The 18,814-nt window shown below is 36.8% G+C and overlaps 2 protein-coding genes and 1 long non-coding RNA gene across 3 annotated transcripts; 1 reads left to right on the top strand and 2 right to left on the bottom strand.

Moving 5' to 3' along the window:
• Window positions 1-406: 406 nt before the first annotated feature.
• Window positions 407-5,592, bottom strand: LOC110918444 (golgin candidate 5; the record flags this gene model as incomplete). The annotated part of the gene is made up of 11 exons (XM_035986010.1): window positions 407-765; window positions 880-966; window positions 1,059-1,133; window positions 1,752-1,865; window positions 2,183-2,242; window positions 2,535-2,746; window positions 3,623-3,743; window positions 4,833-5,051; window positions 5,134-5,232; window positions 5,333-5,398; window positions 5,473-5,592. Coding segments are annotated over 10 exons (1,122 nt in total), but the record flags the coding sequence as incomplete, so codon positions are not given.
• A 2-nt stretch (window positions 5,593-5,594) lies between these two features.
• On the top strand, window positions 5,595-9,352 carry LOC110918445. Its single transcript, XR_002581321.2, has 3 exons — window positions 5,595-6,200; window positions 6,284-6,335; window positions 9,080-9,352. It is a non-coding gene; the product is annotated as an uncharacterized LOC110918445 (long non-coding RNA).
• A 3,621-nt stretch (window positions 9,353-12,973) lies between these two features.
• On the bottom strand, window positions 12,974-17,816 carry LOC110915699 (kinesin-like protein KIN-14S). The gene is made up of 8 exons (XM_035986009.1): window positions 17,569-17,816; window positions 17,364-17,476; window positions 17,191-17,256; window positions 17,010-17,104; window positions 16,486-16,585; window positions 16,272-16,384; window positions 15,133-15,316; window positions 12,974-13,459 (listed from the first exon to the last, which is right to left on the bottom strand). The coding sequence occupies exons 1-8, from the start codon at window positions 17,583-17,585 to the stop codon at window positions 13,452-13,454; spliced, it is 696 nt and encodes a 231-aa protein (XP_035841902.1). The 5' UTR covers window positions 17,586-17,816; the 3' UTR covers window positions 12,974-13,451.
• Between the last annotated feature and the right edge of the window lie 998 nt (window positions 17,817-18,814).

The following is an 18,814-nucleotide window of genomic DNA, read 5'->3' as shown; positions in this document are numbered from 1 at the left end:
ATAATCACGTAAAACTCGATTACGAAGTCTTTGAGGGGTTGTAAGTGTGAATGCTGAAAGTTGACATGTAATTGTAGTATATATAATAGATAGATAGATGTTATTTGGTATTAATGATATTTGAATGTTATTTTTACTATAGCAGTTTTGGATCAATACAATTTGGAAGGATTTTTGTGAATAAAGTGGAATAACTAAATCAAGATCAATAAAAGTAGAATTTAAAGTGAGATAATAAAAAAAAAAAAAAATCTAGACAAATTTTAAAATTAAATTTGTGTACCTATGTTCATACTTCATACACAATTATACATCATGACATAGTTATAAAAATTAAGTATGTTTAAGTAATTTCTTTTTCTGAACATGGAATACACGTAACTTTGTTGGACTTGAACTCGCACCAAAAGCCATCATTAAAAGACGCTTTTGTAGTATATTTATCGAATGTTAGGATTACAAATAAATGAACTTTCAACGGATAATTCAGACTCAATCAATTCTATATACAAATTTGAGATTGGAAACACATAATACCTACAATAACTCGACTCGGATTTACCAAAAGTTCCAAGACCAATATATGTACATATATTTATCAAGCCAGAGCTCGAGTCTACTTTATCAAGACTCATGTCTATCAAACCAAGTTCAAGCTTAGCCTAACCATCACCAAGTCGAAGTCAACTATACTCGACTGCGGACTGCCCATAGTTAAATTTTACTACACAAACATACATTATAGGGCGATTCGATGTTCAAGTTCTGCAACACAAAATAATCTTGTTGTCATACAAAATGAGGTTAAAAATATTTAACAAATATAGAAAGGTGACTATAGTTTTATTACTAGTTATGTTGCAAGGTATACAACCAAACCTGTACTATGAATACGATCTTCGGTTAGAAGAAACCATCTCGATTAGTGACCTACTGAGGGAACTTTATTGATGAACCCTTCTGGATCTGTAGGGATGTACATTTAAACGAGCGGCCGAGATTAAATCGTTTTTATGTTGTTTAGAATATATTGCTTTTGGAGGATATATTAATATTACCTTATCTACAAGCATGTTTACTTGTTCGCGGTACATTTCTTTCAAGTCTGCAATATCTGCACGAAGTTCTTCAAGCTACACAAAACAAAAGGGCGTTTTTGTTTTCTTTTATATGTTAATATGCAAAATGGGGGGGGGGGGGTTCTGTACGGGTAGTTATTAGTTAGAGTAAACTGCCATTTTGGTCCCTGTGGTTTAGTTATTTTTGGCACTTTAGTCCAAAACTCAAACCTTTTGCATCTGGGTCCCTGTGGTTTCAGTTTTATTGCCATTTTGGTCAAAAAATGAAATCAGCTCATATTTGTCTTATAAAATCCTGTTATTTTGTTCTTTTCCTCAGGGGCAAAATGATCATTTCTTTTTTTTTTTTATATAAATAAATACTAGATTTTATAAGACAAATATGACCTGATTTGCCTCTGAGGAAAAGGACAAAATGGCAGGATTTTATAAGACAAATATGACCTGATTTCATTTTTTGGACCAAAATGGCAATAAAACTGAAACCACAGGGACCCAGATGCAAAAGGTTTGAGTTTTAGACTAAAGTGGCAAAAGTGACCAAACCTCAGGGACCAAAATGGCAGTTTACTCTATTAGTTATGACTTAGTGTTATAAATATGCATTAAAAATATACTTTGGACAACTTTTGACTCATTTGACCCGTTCATGAGCAAATGAGTCGAAATTACCTCTTCGTCTCGTTCACCCATCAACTCTAGCGCAGCAGTGTGTCTGAATCTTAGTGCTTCTAACTCTGCTTTAATGCCAGGTAATAAAGCCGCTTCTGACCGCAATTTTTTACACTGCAACAAAAATAATACACGTGTCATGGTAAGTGTTAGCCTACAAAGGGCATTTTTCCTAAAAAGTGTGAAAAGTCTATGTAGGCATTGTGTTTTTGCATGGTAATAGAAAAACACCAAACGTAACGGTTTAAAACACAATCAGATGTATTATAGGCATTAAATTTTAAACACGCGAAGAAAGTTAATAATACACTCAAATTAGATTGAGAGACATTTTTGTGTATTTTTTACACGTTTTGGGATTTTGATATACCGAAATTAGTTGAGGGAAATTTTCGTGAAAAAATAAGAAGAGCGAAAGAAGGAAAACATACCTCTTTAGTCATTTTAACCAACTCCTCAGATAGAGAGTCACGAATTGTTTCCATGGACGCCTAAAACGAACGATGAAACAAAAACATTTGCGGAGTTAGACACATGTATGAGGACAAACAGTAAAACTAGATGTGCAGATGTGGCAAAATAGGCTTGTGAGGAAAATGGGTTGGAGATGAAAACGGGTCGGTTGAAATGGGTCATTTTAGTAGGAAGCGAAAATGGTTCGCTCAATCCAAAAGCAGTTTTTCCGTTTACTTATCAAAGAAACTTACGAGTGATTAATCATTAATGTGTTAGTTATAATAATTAGTTAACCACATCGTGAATGTTATAAGCGTTGTTTCATACTAATCTAGACATGTAAGATGCAACTTCACCCTCCTTTTGACGTAGAGCTGCTTGAAAAGCATCTGGCGTCATGCTCTTTAGATAAAACGGGCTTATCGTAGGCTCCCTGTGGCTTCTTTCAGAGAAAGTATGATACGAGTCTACAATGGCCCGCGGAAAGAAACTCTCTTCCATGCTACTTAAACTGCGAGCACTAAGTCTGCGGGTCAAGCCTGTATAAGAATTCGTTACGCTAAGGATATCAATCATATCATTAGACATTTGTGTAGGTGAAGGGAAAAACTTACATACAATGATAAAAACTTGAAAGTATGTTAGATAAAATGAAAAAGAAAAAAGAAAAAAAACTCATTTTTTTTTCTTACAATGACATCGGTGAAAGTAAGTTACATGTTGGTGTAATAAACCCTTGAGAAGTTGTATTATTGTAATAAATATTTTTATTTTAAGTAAAATGATCTAAAAGGATGTATGCATTATAAACAGGGGTGCAAACGAGCCGAGCGGCTCGCGAGCTACTCGAGATTGGCTTAAGAAAAAACTCGAAACGAGTCGAGCTTTATCGAGCCCGAGCTGAGCTTGAGCCTAAAATAAAGCTCGTTTATTTATCGAGTCCAAGCTCGAGCCTAACATGTGAAGCTCGTCAGGCTCGTCGACCCTAAGTGCTAAGTGTAATGTTAGTTATTATTAATATTTAGTAGCATTTACTCCTCATTATTTAAAGTTGTCTAGTAAACGAGCCGAGCTTATTTGAACTTGTTTACGAGCCGAGCCTGAACCTAAAAATAAGCTTCTTTAGTAAACAAGCCCGAGTTCACGTATTAAGCTCGCGAGCCTAAACGAGTCTATTATTTATATTATTTTTAGTTAATATATTAATTAAAAGATGATAAACGAGCCGAACTCGAGCTTGAGAAACTACCAACGAGTCGAGCTCGGGCTCAGCTTAGCTCGTTTGCACCCCTAATTAACTTTCGACGTGTTTGACATGTTTCGTTTTAGCCAGAACAAAATAATTGTACACGCCTAAGCCAACAACAAACGGGTTGAAATTGCCACCTCTAGGAATTTTATAAAAACGGAGCTACTCTCACCGTTCGCAGAGACAAACTTGGTTTTGGCTATAGGACTATGTCCAGGAACCGTAGAAACCTGATGTCGAGATGTCTTTTCTAGTTCTATTCGTGCTGCTTTTTCACGTTCTATATCCTGTATAATCATCATTCATCAACAACACAATCTATTTAAGTATGTAACTCCCATACTTCTAACTATTAGACTATGAGCCCACGGGCTTAGTTAGGTTTCTAGGGTTACCCACTGGGTTTGGTAGGTGACAGCCACCGGATTCTGTACCCGTGGCGGTGGCAGGACTAGGCCTACATATACTGCTGCTACTGCTACTCCGAGCAAGAGATGTGGTGGATGACATGTTTGTTGGGCGGCGGGAGGAGATTGGCGAATTAGGGCAGAAACCACCTTGAACAGATTCCAATTCCGGTTGAGATTCATTATTGGATGACGAAATTGATATACCAGCCGACTTAAGCAACTTTGAGGCAACTGATAAACCCGATCGGCTTTGTGGCTGCCGTAACGTAACATTCGCCGTCGAAGATTTACTTGTTCTTACAGTCAATGATTGTGAAACCACAAGTTGTCTCCTCTGTAACAACGATTCAGGTGTTTCCATGCTTTGTACACTCTTCGGAATGTTCTCGTGTGACGACCAGGAGGAAGAAAACGGTTCCCGTGCTTGACTGCCTCTCTGTGAAGGCGACGGCTTTGATGATCGGTCAAATGCCAGAGTTGAGGCAGATGAAAATGGAGATATGAACCTGGAGCCGACCTCTCTGACTCTAGGGCGGTGGTGAGGCAGCGGAGGAGCTGCTCCGTGGTCAGCCGGCGCGTCAACGGAACTAGTCATCTCCCTAAACACTAAAAACCATATCTAACCACCATCTCAAGACCGGAGACCATGTCAAAGTTCGCCTACAACGTCGTCTTCTCTCTCCGGTGAAACAGAAGCATATGAGTAGCAGTAGTAGCAAGCAGCATATGTAAGCCTAGTCCTGCCACCGCCACGGGTACAGAATCCGGTGGGCTGCCACCTACCAAACTCGGAAATGGTTCGACCAAGGGGAAGAAACCTCAGTGTTCTCAACAAGATGTTCATTCTAGAAAATATATAGGGATTACGAGTAACCCTAGAAACCTAACTAAGCACGTGGGCTCATAGTCTAATACTAACTACCTTCATTAACATGTTATGAAATGTTGATGTACCACAAATGATACCTGCTGAAGAAGATTGTGTTGTGTCAAAGTTTCTTGCATCTCTAGCTTATGTTTCCTTTTGAGTTTCTTCATTTCTTCTTCGAGTTGGTGCACGTGACCTTTAAGAGTATCAGCTTCTTCTTTTAACGCCAGGTAATCCTGCCTACTCTCCGATGCTCGTTGTCTTTCCTTCTCAAGAGACTTACTTAGTTGCGTTTGCTCGGTTTTCAAACATGATATCTGCAACAAAATATGATTTTGTTACGACACTTAGACCCCGGTTTAATCAATGTTTGTACAATTTTCCGTCTAACCAAAGCACCTGAGCTTCAAGAACATTAATTCGAGATAATGTTTTGGATAAATGTTCGTTAACGGAACGCTCTTTTTCCTCTGCAGCTGCAGCTTTGGCCTCTGCATCCTGCAAATTGAGCTATCAGGGAAGCTTACGGATATAAAGATGTTACGCTTGAAATAATACACACACACACACGTATATCTATATAAACTATTTATGGGACCTGAAGCTGCAGATTTAGTGATCTCTCCGCTTCATCCCAAGCGTCTGCTTTTCTAGCAGTTGCTTCCTATAGATGAAATATCAGCGTACGAACCAAGCTCAACGTATAATGTGTCGAATGAAAAAAAAAAAAAAAAATACCTGCATTGCCTCAATCTGCCTCAAAAGAGGCCTCGTAGATTCGGGAACTTGCATAACCAGTTCTTCACATCTACGTTCGCTGGCCTGAAGACAGATGATAATGGTAGTGTATGTTAAAAGTTAAAAGAAATAAACAACTATGCTGTAAAAACAAAAGATAAAATTAAAAAGTCAATAAAGTGTTTGCGGGTCAACTCTACATGTTTCGACCGACCTGTACTGAAGAACTATGTTGTCAAAGACGCAAGGCGCAGGCGAGGCGCATTGGTCTCGCCCGGAGCCTAGGCGCAAGGCGCAAAAAAAGCGTAGGCTTTTTTAAGAAAAGCGCACATAGAGAAAAAAATATAAAAAATATGGTATGCTTTGATAATAAATAAGATTCCACATATAAAATTCAAAAAACTATTATATATGCCATTTAAGATCATGTAGCTAATAGTTTTACACGCGTGAGGCAGTTTTGCACCCACCCGGTTTCGTTTTCAGTGGTCATTTGTGCTGTTTTACCTTTTTCCCTGCGCCTCAACAACGTTCTTTGCGCCTAGGCGCGCGCTTTTTGCGCCTCAGCACGGTTTTTAAAAAAAAAAAACATTTTTGCGCCTAGGCTACCACCAGGTGCTATAGGCGCGCCTCGCTGCGCCCGGGCGCCTAGGCGCGCACTTTTTGCGCTTTTGACAACATAGCTGAAGAATTGTTTGTTTTGACCCGTATTCAGTGTGCAACACAAAGTAAGAACTAAGAATGCAATGTGTACTTAATGCCATATTTATGGAAGTGAAACTGCAAAACTTACTTGATATCGTTTTTGTAGGTCGTCGATGTCTTTCCTAAGCATATCTTCTCTGTAAACTGCCTGCAACAAGGTAATGTAATAAAGTTGGCAATATCGACCCGTTTACTTATGAATGGGTGGTTTTGTCTGTGTTTATCTAAACGGGTCAACTGTTATATATCAGAAAAAAATGTGCTAAAGGAGAACAAGTCAAAATGGGTCCAATGATGGGTCACACATGTTGAAAGTCGCCTTAAAGTCTATTTTTAAAGCTTGTAACCACCTGAAAAGTTTTATTCAAAGATTTAGATTACTTTTGTAACAATATTGTTCCTTAAATTATAAAAACCGCATTCGATTATTAATAATAAAATTGAATTAATGACAAAAAAAATGTTTACATGTCAACAATCAATCGAACCAACTTGGCCTGTACTAAAATTGACATGTTTTAACCCTCACTATACGCAGCCCGTCTGACCCACCCATCAATATTATTTTAACTTCCTAGATTAAGGGTGAGCAAGTTTAGGTCCGGACCGAAAATAACCGAGAACCGAACCGAAAATATACCCAACCCGACCCGAACCCAAGTACTTAGGTATTTAGATCGGTTCCAATTTTTCATATAAAATAGGGTCGGGTCGGTTTTCGGTTCTTTTCATGGTGAAACCCAACTTGGATCAATGGACCAGAACCGACCCTATATTTAGGGTAGTGAATCGGTTTTGTATTTTATGTTTGATCGGTTCTCGGGTCGGGTCGGGTAATCGATTCTGTACTTTTGCGACTTTCGTCCAAAGGTTTGTTTTTTCGCATTTGGATCTAAAAGGTCTGAAATCTTGCCATTTTCATTCAACTATTTAACTCCATCCATTTTTCTCCCTTAAAAGAAGGGCATTTTTGTCTTTTTAGACATTTTTTATGTTTTTTATTTTAATAAAAAAGCTAAAAAGACGGAAATGCCCCTCATTTAACGGGAAAAAATGGATGGAGTTAACGAGTTGGATGAAAATGACAAGATTTCAAATCTTTTGGGTCCAGAAGTGCAAAAACAAACCTTTGGATGAAAGTCGCAAAAGTGGCAAAACCTCATGGACGAAAACGGCATTTTACTCTCCTAGATATATCATTCATAGATTTCGATGACTTTTGTAATAACATTTTTTTTCTAATCATAACTAACGAATTCATTAGTTATAAAAAAATGAATTATATATTGATTTTGGTAAAATTTAGACGGAAACCTGCTGCTCCTTCCTGCTGAGAGTTTGCCTTAACTCTTCTAAAGTTTGAACTAGCATGGCTTCTCGTTCTTCAGTCGCCTTTAAATAACTCTCAAGTTCAGTTCTGGCTTCTTTGTTGGCTCGTGCCTCAGTTAGCGATTTTTCTTTCTTGGCTGCATTTAACGCATTCGTAAAGTGTTCTTTTTGTGCTACAAGTTCCGCTTTGTTCTTATCTATCGTTTCTTGCAGCAGCTTCTCTGTGGTTGCTTTGTCCTTTTTTAAATTCTCCATTTTGTTCTCTTCAATCTGAAAGTTGTTTCGAAACGTTATTATATCATGATAACCGGTTTTTATGTTTTTATGTAATTTGTGTTAATGATAACCTGTAACTTGCTTGTCAACCCTTTCTTCTCTTCTTCAAACTCTCGAATCTAGAATACGCAAAATAAAACAAAATATAAACGAAAAGAACATGTGCGACGAAACAGTTTAAGCTTCTAACGGCTAAATGGTATATTCGATCGTGTACCTGTGCCCGTAGTTTCCTAATTGTAGATTCTTGAACAGCTTGTTTTTTTGAAAGCTCTTCACCTACATTAAGTTAAAAAGAATGATGATATTAAGATAATTCAAAAACTATTCTAGCAAGTAGTATTGATTGATAGTCACAAAAACGAGCGTAAATTGTCATTTCCGTCCCTAAGTTTGGCTACTTTTGCGACTTTCATCCAAAGATTTGTTTTTCTGCATCTGGGTCCTCATGGTTTCAAAATATTGCCATTTTCGTCCCTAAGGTTTGACAATTTATTGCAACTTTCGTCTCTCCAGGTTTGGCCCTGAGGGACGAAAATGACAATATTTTGAAACCACAAAGACCCAGATGCGGAAAAACAAACCATTAGATGAAAGTCGCAAAAATGGCCAAACATCAGGGACGAAAATGACAATTTACTCTAAAAACAAATATAATATTAAGATAATGCAAAAATTATTCTAGCAAGTAGTATTGATTGATATTCATAAAAACAAGCGTAAATTGTCATTTTCGTCCCTAAGTTTGGCTACTTTTGCGACCTTCATCCAAAGGTTTGTTTTTCTGCATCTGGGTCCTCGTGGTTTCAAAATCTTGCCATGTTCGTCCCTAAGGTTTGGCAATTTATTGCAACTTTCGTCTCACGAGGTTGGCCCTGAGGGACGAAACGAAAATACAATATTTTGAAACCACAAGGACCCAGATGCTGAAAAACAAACCATTAGATGAAAGTCGCAAAAATGGTCAAATATCAGGGACGAAAATGACAATTTACTCTAAAAACAATTATAATAGTTTTGAACCCTGATTTAAGTTTGTGTACCTTCTGCCATAACTTGAGTGATTATCTCATCTTTTTCCTTTAAAAGAGCGGCGGCGTCGCTTCTTTTATTTTGCTCTCTGCGTAATGTATCTCTTTCTCTCATAAGACCATAAACCTGAGTTAACATATAGCAACAAATTATTAGAAACACTAGTTACGCGGTTTTTGATTCTTTGAACATGACAAAATAATCTATACGAACAATTTACCTTTTTTTCGAGGGCTGACACCCTTTGACGATATTCTTCTTGCAGAGACTCAATAGCAGCATCTGATTTTCTCTGCATAGAAACTAAGAGTTAGTATGGAACTATAAGCCCGGTTTTCTCAATGACAAGCGTAAACGTGCACACACCTTCTGATCAACGGCTATAGATTTCAACTGCTCGTTCTCATTCATCAGCTTTGCGATTTCATCAGCTTTTGCCTGTAACAGATAATTGTAATGATTTGAGGACAACTGAACATACAAAAATATTGCAAAAACGAAGAGTCTTTTCTACATTGTTTAGAACATATCATCCAAATACCACGCGTGCAACAAGAACGTCAGCTTTTTTTTATATAAGGGAAAGTGTAAAATACAATATCCCTTAACGTACAATACGTACGAGATGAAATTATAACATGCGTAATTACTTTTAGAGTCATCATCATCATCATCATCATACTCAGTAAATCCCACCAATAGCAAAGCTAAGGTAGGGTCTGAGGAGGGTAGATGTAGACAGCCTTACCTCTACCCCGTAGGAATAGAGAGGCTGCTTCCAGTGAAACCCCCGGCTCGATTGTAGTTTTGTATCAAGCCTTCGACCTAAGACACATAACACTCAAACAATCGGGACACAGACTGATTGGTGCATGTACCCCGTAATTACTTTTAGAGTAAATTACAAAAATCGTCCTTTATGTATGTCACTTATTGCAAACTGTGTCCTTTATCTTCAATAATTACAGAAAACGTACCCCATGTTTGCAAACCCTTGCAAGTTATGTCCTTTAGCCCTAACTCAGTTAATTTTTGTGGTTAAATCTGACCAAATGGACCCCAGATGAGGGTATTTTTGTGGTTAAATCTGACCAAATGGACCCTGCATGAGAGTAAAATGACCAAAATACCCTCATGTGGGGTCCATTTGGTCAGATTTAACCACAAAAAATTAACTGAGTTATGGCTAAAGGGCATAACTTGCAAGGGTTTGCAAACATCGAGTACGTTTTCTGTAATTATCGAAGATAAAGGATACAGTTTGCAATAAGTGACATACATAAAGAACGATTTTTGTAATTTACTCTTAGTTTTATAACATGCAGGATTATTTAAATACCTGAGCTTGTCTAGCAGCACCAAGAAGTGCAGTCTCCATTTTCTTCAATTCCATCTTTAACGTCTGCATTTCAACCGTAGAATCTGCATTGTCGGTTGTATTTCTCCCTGAGCCCGTGCTGCGTTCATCACCAGCAAACTGGTTCACAATAGACACTTTAGCATTTTCATTCTCATCCTTAAAAGCTACATCAGGAACCATCTCAAAAGCATCATCCGAACTCGCCAATAAATGCAGTGGACCTTCTTTAACACTTTCAAACGCCTCAGGCGCGCGATTTTGAAGCCCGTGTGGGTCGGACTCAATTGCATCTTGCCCATCATATGATGCAAACTCATCTGCTTTTGATACAAAAGAATTTGTGGAACCGAATCTTGAGTTTTCCATGTGTTCGGCTTCAACTTTAACGTGGTTATCAGCAATGACAGTTGCCTCGTAAGATGTTGCAGGATTAATTTCTACTGTTTTTTCGGCATTTTTTTCTGCTTCCTCAGGAAGTTCAACAATGCTATCTGTTTGATCACGAATACCAGTGTTCGTATCCACGTGTTTTTCAGTGCTGCTATCGAGTTCCGCATGCATCTCAAAGTTTGTTTCTGCAGGACGATCTTGATGCTCTTCGGTAGAGTTAATCGAGTCATCAGCAGCAGCTCCCTCCTTCGGATGACTTGAAGATTCATGATTTTCTAAAGATTCATCGTGTTTTTCTACCGAATCATCATGTTTTTCTGAAGATTCTGATTCTTTCGAAGCGTTTTTGGACAATTTAGCAGGGTCATTACCATCTTTTTGTCCCACAAAGGCCATGAACTCTGGAGACCATGTGTGTGAAGCTGGAAACAAGCAATTAAAACTTTCATCAAATGTTGGCCTTTCCCAAAAAAAAAAAAAAAAAAAAAAAAAAAAAAAAAAAAAAAAAAAAAAAAAAAAAACCTTTCATCAATGACACAGAAAACAAAAAAAGTAGCATCACCAGTGGCAGATCCAGGATTATTTTTCCACCGCGATTCGTTTTACTTTTTGTCTGAATTTTTCAGGCTGGTTCGAGTCACATAAATAATGATAACTTGTTGTTTTTTATTAGCGACAGAAAAATCACAGGCAAAAAGTTGCGCCATAATGAGGTTTTCGAGGTAATCATAACTACAAAAAGGCAATTCACCGCTGAATAGTCATTCAAAAAGAATAACTAAAGTAATTAACCGAATCTAATACTTATTTTTTCACTTTGTTTTTCAAATTCAACATTTATATATCAACCTTTTATAAATAAGTTCAAAAATCTCCACACTCATTGTTCAAAACTCATTCAAAAAACTATAACCTAAAGAGAACAAAAAAAAATAATTTTACATAATCTTAAGAGTTATAATAGTTACAACTTTTAAAACATTTAGTACAATCTTTTAAACGCTCATAACTTTTTCATACGTTAATATTTATTTTAAAAAAACTTATACCATAAAAACCAACATTTTATACACTTTAAGTTGAGAATGGTATTGATATAGTTTTTTTTGTTGATTTAAAAATAAAATATGTGATTAGCTGTGTCTGTGTTCCCCGCATAGCGATTGAGTATGCACGTACATACCATCTACGGTGGAAGTAGAAGCACCAGGGTGATTTTGATCTTCTAAACCAAGAGCATTGTCGAAATTCTTCTCAATGTTTTTAACGCTCTCGCTAATCTTGTTAACGGCTCCTGCTAAATCCAACGCAACCCTCCCGCGCAACCACGCCATCTCCAACTTTACAATTTACGTCTTCCAAATTCCTCGATCAAACGCATCGCGAAATCCTACAAGTTGTTGTGACGGTAATTTCACAATCATCGATATTGTATTGTATTGTAGATTGAATTTGGAAAAAAAAAATAAAAAACAAATAAGATTGTGAATTATGGATTATGATGATACCGTATTTGTATGATTTCATCTTGCCGACCGTTATGAAATGAATTCATGCAAATAAGATCATGTTTGCATGTTATGGAATGAATTCATGCATGCAATTAAGATCGTGTTTGCATCATAACTCTTAAAAGAATCTTTATATTTAAATAAATAAATAAATTACTTTTATTTTATTTTATTTTGTATCTACAAAGGTGTCAATCTTGTTAGGTTGGTGAGTTGATAAGTTAAGGGTTGGCGGATTGACGGGTTGAATTGTGCAACTTGAACTCGACACATAGTATTATGTTATTATTCGTGTAACAAATTGAACCCTAAACCACACACGTGTAAATTCGGGTCAACCCGAACACGACCTGTTTAACTTGTTTTTTTTAAATGAGTCATACATGTTGACGGGTTTAAGTGGGTTATTGGTATCGTGTTTGATGATGAGTATGAAGGTGACAAGAAGATAATATGGTGTTATAAAAGTAACATTAGTATGGTCCAGACAAGTTAGTCACTTGGTTTCTCTACTTGAGGCCTCAAGTTTAACTCTCTGGGTTTTACCGCAGTGGGCCTTCAGACGGACGGGTTTTCCCCAGAACTGGGCCTTCTAGAATGATGAGAATTGTGATCATTGAACAATAGTTATTATCCATCGTTTAAATTGAAAGCCCAATTAAATAAATAAATAAAAAAAATCGACAGTGATATGATCAAGCAAAATTTTAAACCAGTAATATGATCAAGCAAAATCTTAAACCAAGGTGTTGAAATTTGAATGATGTTGTTTAAACTTTGTAGTACATTCTCTACACACGGTAAGCCCACTATCTTTTGTTTTAATTAGTCCAACATCATTTAAATTTCAAGTCCAACATCACTTATAGTTATAGGTGATTGGGGATTCTAGATCTAGTTTGGGAATAACTAGGATTTTAAGATTCGATTAATAGTTATCGTTTGTGTATCTAAAATACATAATATATAACTACTAGTTACACAATACGAGTTGCAAGATATCTAGAGGGTATGGTGCCCATCCTCCCTTGGAGGATGATCCGCCACGTAGGCGCCACATCATAGTCCTCCCAAGGATGGTCCATCCCACAAAACTAGAGGGTATGGGAGGATAGTCCTAGATGATCCTACCCCACCACTTTTATGTTTTTTATTTTTTTAATCTTCTACTTTTTTTCTGTTGAATGCTTGCCGCCACTGCTACAGGTCATGAGCCGGAGCTCCGGCGGCCGCTGCTGTCGTCGGCTCCACCACCATCTTCTCAACCACTACCACCCTTCTCCATCACCATCAACAACTCAGTCAATCGCTGACCCGATCATTGCCATTATTCATGCTCCTAGATTTTTGTTGACTAGCAGAACTCCCTGAAAAATCTATATCACTGCGCAATATATACACATGATTTGGTCAGCTATATAAAAATACACAATATATGAATCCAACAATTCTATAAGTTAGAAAAGCATAAAAAGAAATCTAATGCCCTTAGCTGTGGTTGATATAGACTACAAAGTGGGTACAAAGGAAATGAAAAGTCAGATTAAAACAAAAACATGGTTTCCACAATGTTCCACTGACTATATCAACTGATGCCAAAGCAGGTTCACTTGATAAAGAAAGCTGATATGTAAATGAGATGCAGCTTTTAGTTGTGCATAAAGTTTATTTAATGGCACAGGGCAATGCCTTAAATAGGTGAAGCCGTCACCTCATGCTTCGCACCTAGGCTTTCGAAACCTAAATGCCTGTGAGCGCATACCGCTTTTTTAAAGCCAAGCTTACATGATTTCATACACAGTAGACAATGAGATATTTTCAAATCCATATGCCTATGTCCCTGGTTCTATAGTTACTTCTCCGCAATAAACATACATCTCTAATCGAAAATCCAGGTTCTCGCTAATCCTCCTATAACAGTATAATGTCTAGTTTCATAGATTTTTCTTAAAAAATTGGCATCATTCCTAATCAACGAACCAAAATCACTAAACAAACACACCTCATTTAAGTGATCTCATATCACAATGAACAAATGAAATACTCTCAATCTATATGCCTGTGTCACTGGTTCTATACTTTGTTCTCTAATTGATAATCCAGCTTCTGGCTAATCCTTCTATAAGGTCTAGTTTCACGAAATTCTCTTCGAAAATTAGTATTATTCTTAATCAATAAACCAAAAGCACTAAACAAATACACTTCATTTCACTAACACCTCATGTAACCACTCTACAAACACAACATACAACTAACTAATTAAGTACCAAATTTTACCTCAGAGTCACTAATCTGATTCCGAGCAACCGAAACTGAACGCCTCCTCCTCAAATCACCATTCGAAACAACCCTAGCTTCACTACCAACATTAGAAACAGTAAAATTACCATCGTTTCGTCTGGAAACAGATCTACCACGCCTCTGAGAAGACGAATTCGAAACCGCAGAATCACTAATCTAATTCATCTACTTTTTAATTTATCCTACCCCACAAATCAACAACAAGATGGATGCTTTGCATCTGATTAACCATCACAAAAAACCCCAATTTTGGTTCTTAATCACACTCACAAAGAGTTTATAACAACAATCAGCCAAAGAATCACAAAATATTAAATCTAATTTTGTATATTAAATACTAAAAACGTTGTATCTTTAAAAAAACCCGTGTATAGTCGGGTTGAAAAATATACGAAATAATAAAAAAATTATATCATTAAAAACCTCGCGTTTTACTCGAGTTGAATAAACATAATTTTGTATACCAAATAATAAAAAAAAGTTATGTTTTTAAATAATTAGGATAACATTTAATATTAATTTATTATTTATATATTTAATATAAGATAAGTATATAAGAGAGGTATTTGTTTTAAAACTATATTAAATTAACAATTTAAATTTGAGGGTAATATTTTATTAAAGTATGATAAGATTTAATATTAACTAGTGGGTTACAGGCGCGCTTCGCGGCGGGGCGAGCCGATTTTTGATCCGATATAGCAGTCAAAAGAGAAAACTTACAAAATAAAGTCGTTCACATTATCCTCTGATTACCTTGGTTGTCCTCAGGTCTAAATATATGATCAAACTTGAATTGCTTTTTGGACGAATCGGATCCGATTATCTTTAGTTCACTTTCCTGAGCTGAATTAAATTCAACAACAGAAGTTGACCCTTTAGCGATCTCATCATGGTTTAGTGGTCTACATCTGCAGAACACCCTAATGTTTCCTTTAAGGGGCTGTTTGGCAACATCTGAACCAATAAGTGCTGAATGAATAAGAGGTCTGGATGGGTAAGAGGGTCTGAATGGGTAAGTGCTGAACCAGTAAAGTGCTGTTTGGTTCCATATCTGAATGACAGTGTAAAATGACATTTTTACCCCTCCCCACAAAACCCAATATCATCATCATTCATCAGTATTCAGACATCAACCCCCCCTTCTTCCCCTTTCTCTCCCTGACCAATCATCGTCGCCTTCAACCACCACCTTCTCCGACATCAACTACTAATCAACCACCGTAGACCACCGTCAACAACCTCCGCCGTGCCAAGACCACCATCACCGTCTTGAACACCATCCATCATCATCTTGTACACCACTACCTTCAAACTACCCAGGTTACATCCACCAGAAATCACCCAACACGAACCTGAGCACGTCACCACAACAGAACCATCTTCTCCAAAAATAAAAAAAATAGGAAAAGAGTAGAAATCAGAAATCAGAACCATCTTCTCCAAAAATAAAAAACCGGAGGTTGTGAGAAGGAGGAGGCGGCGACCGGCGGGAGGTTGTGAGGAGGAGGAGGCGGCGAGCGGTGGTGAGGAGAGGGATGGAGTTGGACGCATCATCGGTGGCGAGGAGAGGGAGGAGGAGGTCGGCGCTCGGTGGTGATGAGAGGGAGGAGGAGGGCGGCGGGAGGTGGTCAGGAGAGGGATGGGGGCGGAGGTGGTGTTGATGAGAGGAGAAAGGGGGAAATGGTGAACCCTAGCTTTTGTTACAGAGAAGATAAGGAAAAGGGTGCAAGAGTCTTTTTTTTTCTTTCAACATGTTCTTATCTCTGGATGGTACAGACTGGATGGTACCATTAAGAGGTTGGTATTTTACCAACCAAACAGCTAACCTCTGTCCGAATAAGAGGTCCAACCTCTTAATGATTCATTAAGAGGCTTGCCAAACAGCCCCTAAGTTCAATGACTTCATTATATAACCGTTTTCTCTCCGAGCACTCTAATTGACATCTGTTCTTCAACCATTCACATTCTTCTTGATACTTTTTCTTCAACGCCTCATGTTCCTCACCTTATAGCACAACATAACCATGAACAAAATTAGCAGTCATAATCATGATTACAACAGAAAGGAAACCAAAAACAAATTATAAGTGTAATCAAAGAGATTACCAAGACTCTGAAGAGCAGTCCAAACTTCAGATCCAGGAAAAGAATCAGAAGTTATACTTTTAACTTCGTCACAGAGTGCCATATGATCTTTTCTCAAATTCTGAAAAAAAATAATTGCAGAAATTCATATATCAAGTATTATGCAGTTAATGCAGTAAAATATCGGATATCGGTCAAGGATCAATATTTGAAATATAGGTTATCTCAATGAGATATCCGTGGGATTTCGGTAATTTAGTATAATGCAGAATTTATATATAGCAATTTAACACCAATAATTCAGTGATATATATCGGTTATATCGGTCAAACATCGGTGATATATCGGTTATATCGGTCAAAGATCAGTCAATATCACCGATAATATCGGTACCGATATTTAACACCGATATTTTACTAAGGGACCGATATAACCAATATATCACCGATATATCAGTGATATTAACTGCATAGATCAAGTATACACAAAACTAATGCAGGTAACTATTTAACTAACAAAAAGAACAAAGGATTTGTAATTCATACCATCACTTTGTTGCTCAACTTTTCGAATTTCTCACATATCGGAAGCGTTTGCTGCTCATGTTCAGACTGCACTTCACTGTTGCATTCATCCTGTTCTGAAATCGGAAGCCGAAAACATCCAATTAATAACAATTATTTACAATACATATAACTAAATACACTTAGAGTCACAATTTCTAACCTGCATCAGAATTAGAGGATTCTTCTAGGGTTTGCTGCTCATATTCAGACTGCACTTCAACATGTTCTGAAATCGAAATCGGAATAAGGAAACATCCAATTTAAAAACAATTAATTACAGAAATTACAATGCAAAATATACAATAAAACACGCTTAGGGTTACAATTTCTAACCTGCATCAGAATCAGGCGATTTTTCTAGGGTTTCATCCGGATCTAGTTTCAAAAGCTTCATGTTCATAGTTAGGGTTTCCAATTCAAGAGGGACAAAGAGAAATATGCAAGAGCTGACATCGGAAACGCACAACGAACATCAAATTTATCATCAAATCCAACAACGTAAATAGATTTGTGAGAGATGAGAGCAAAACAACATAACCTAGTCACCATCTTCATTCCGCCGTCCCCCACATTTTCCGATCTATGCCGCCGATGTTAAACCCACAAGCAACACGACCACCATCATCATCACCGACAGAGTGCGTAGCCGGGATGAGGAGGCCGGTCGGAGGGCATAGTTGGCTCCACCGCCATCGGTCTGCTGTCTAACGTTTCTCTGTCTCTCTAGATCCGACTAACTTTCTCTCTCTAAGGGCTGTGTGTGTATGTTTGAAAGAAAAGAAGGAAGTCAACACACACAGCAAATGTACAAAACATATATCATACTGTTATAACGCCGTTAACTTTAATTCACTGTAGCACTGTTCATCAGTTATGTTGTAAATTAATACATATATATGAATATGAATTAATTATTTATTTATTTATTTAGATAAATAAATATAAATTTTAGGATACCTTCAATGAATGACACGTGTTCAAAAGTTGGTTTTTTTTTATTATAGTAGTTAGATTTAGAGAAAATTACGATTTTGGCCCCTGTAGTTATATCACTTTTACCCTTTTAGCCTAAAAAGGAATTTTTTAACATCTGCGCCCCCAACGTCTTCTTTTCTAACCCTTTTGGCCCTAACACTAACTCCATCCACTAAATGTTAGGGGCGAAAATGGTTAAAAAAAGACGTTAGGGGCCAAAAAGGTTAGAAAAAAAGACGTTGGGGGCTTAGATGTTAAAAAATCCTTTAGAGAAAATTACGATTTTGGCCACTGTAGTTATATCACTTTTGCCCTTTTAGCCCAAATTTTTTTTTAACATCTAAGCCCCCAACGTCTTCTTTTCTAACCCTTTTGGCCCCCCAACACTAACCCCATCCATTAAATGTTAGGGGCCAAAAGGGTTAGAAAAAGACGTTAGGGGCCAAAAAGGTTAGAAAAAAATTCGTACAATACACGAGATTTTTTAAGGATATATATTTTTTTTTATTTAGTACAGAAAATTACATTTATTCAAACCGTGTAATACGCATATTTTTAAAGATGTAATTTTTTATTATTTGGTATATAAAATTACATTTATTCAACCCCTGTAATAAATGAGGTTTTTTAAAGATGTATTATTTTATTATTTGGTAAACAATATTACATTTATTCAACTCGTGTAATACACGTGGTTTTAAAGATATAACTTTTTTATTTTGTATATAAAATTACATTTATTCAACATGTACAATATTGTTCTTATAGATATAACTTTTTATTATTTAATATATAAAATTATATTTATT

Source organism: Helianthus annuus, chromosome 16 (assembly GCF_002127325.2).
Source record: "Helianthus annuus cultivar XRQ/B chromosome 16, HanXRQr2.0-SUNRISE, whole genome shotgun sequence".
NCBI classification, from domain to species: Eukaryota; Viridiplantae; Streptophyta; class Magnoliopsida; order Asterales; family Asteraceae; genus Helianthus; species Helianthus annuus.
This window is presented reverse-complemented; position numbering and strand designations above follow the sequence as displayed.

Excerpts from the sequence above, each read along its gene's own strand:
- LOC110915699 (XM_035986009.1), bottom strand. Across the intron at positions 16,586-17,009 it reads AGTTGAGCAACAAAGTGATG|AATTTGAGAAAAGATCATAT; the intron begins GTATGAATTACA and ends ATTTTTTTTCAG. Across the intron at positions 15,317-16,271 it reads TATATAATGAAGTCATTGAA|CTTAAAGGAAACATTAGGGT; the intron begins CTTAGGGGCTGT and ends GCCAAACAGCCC.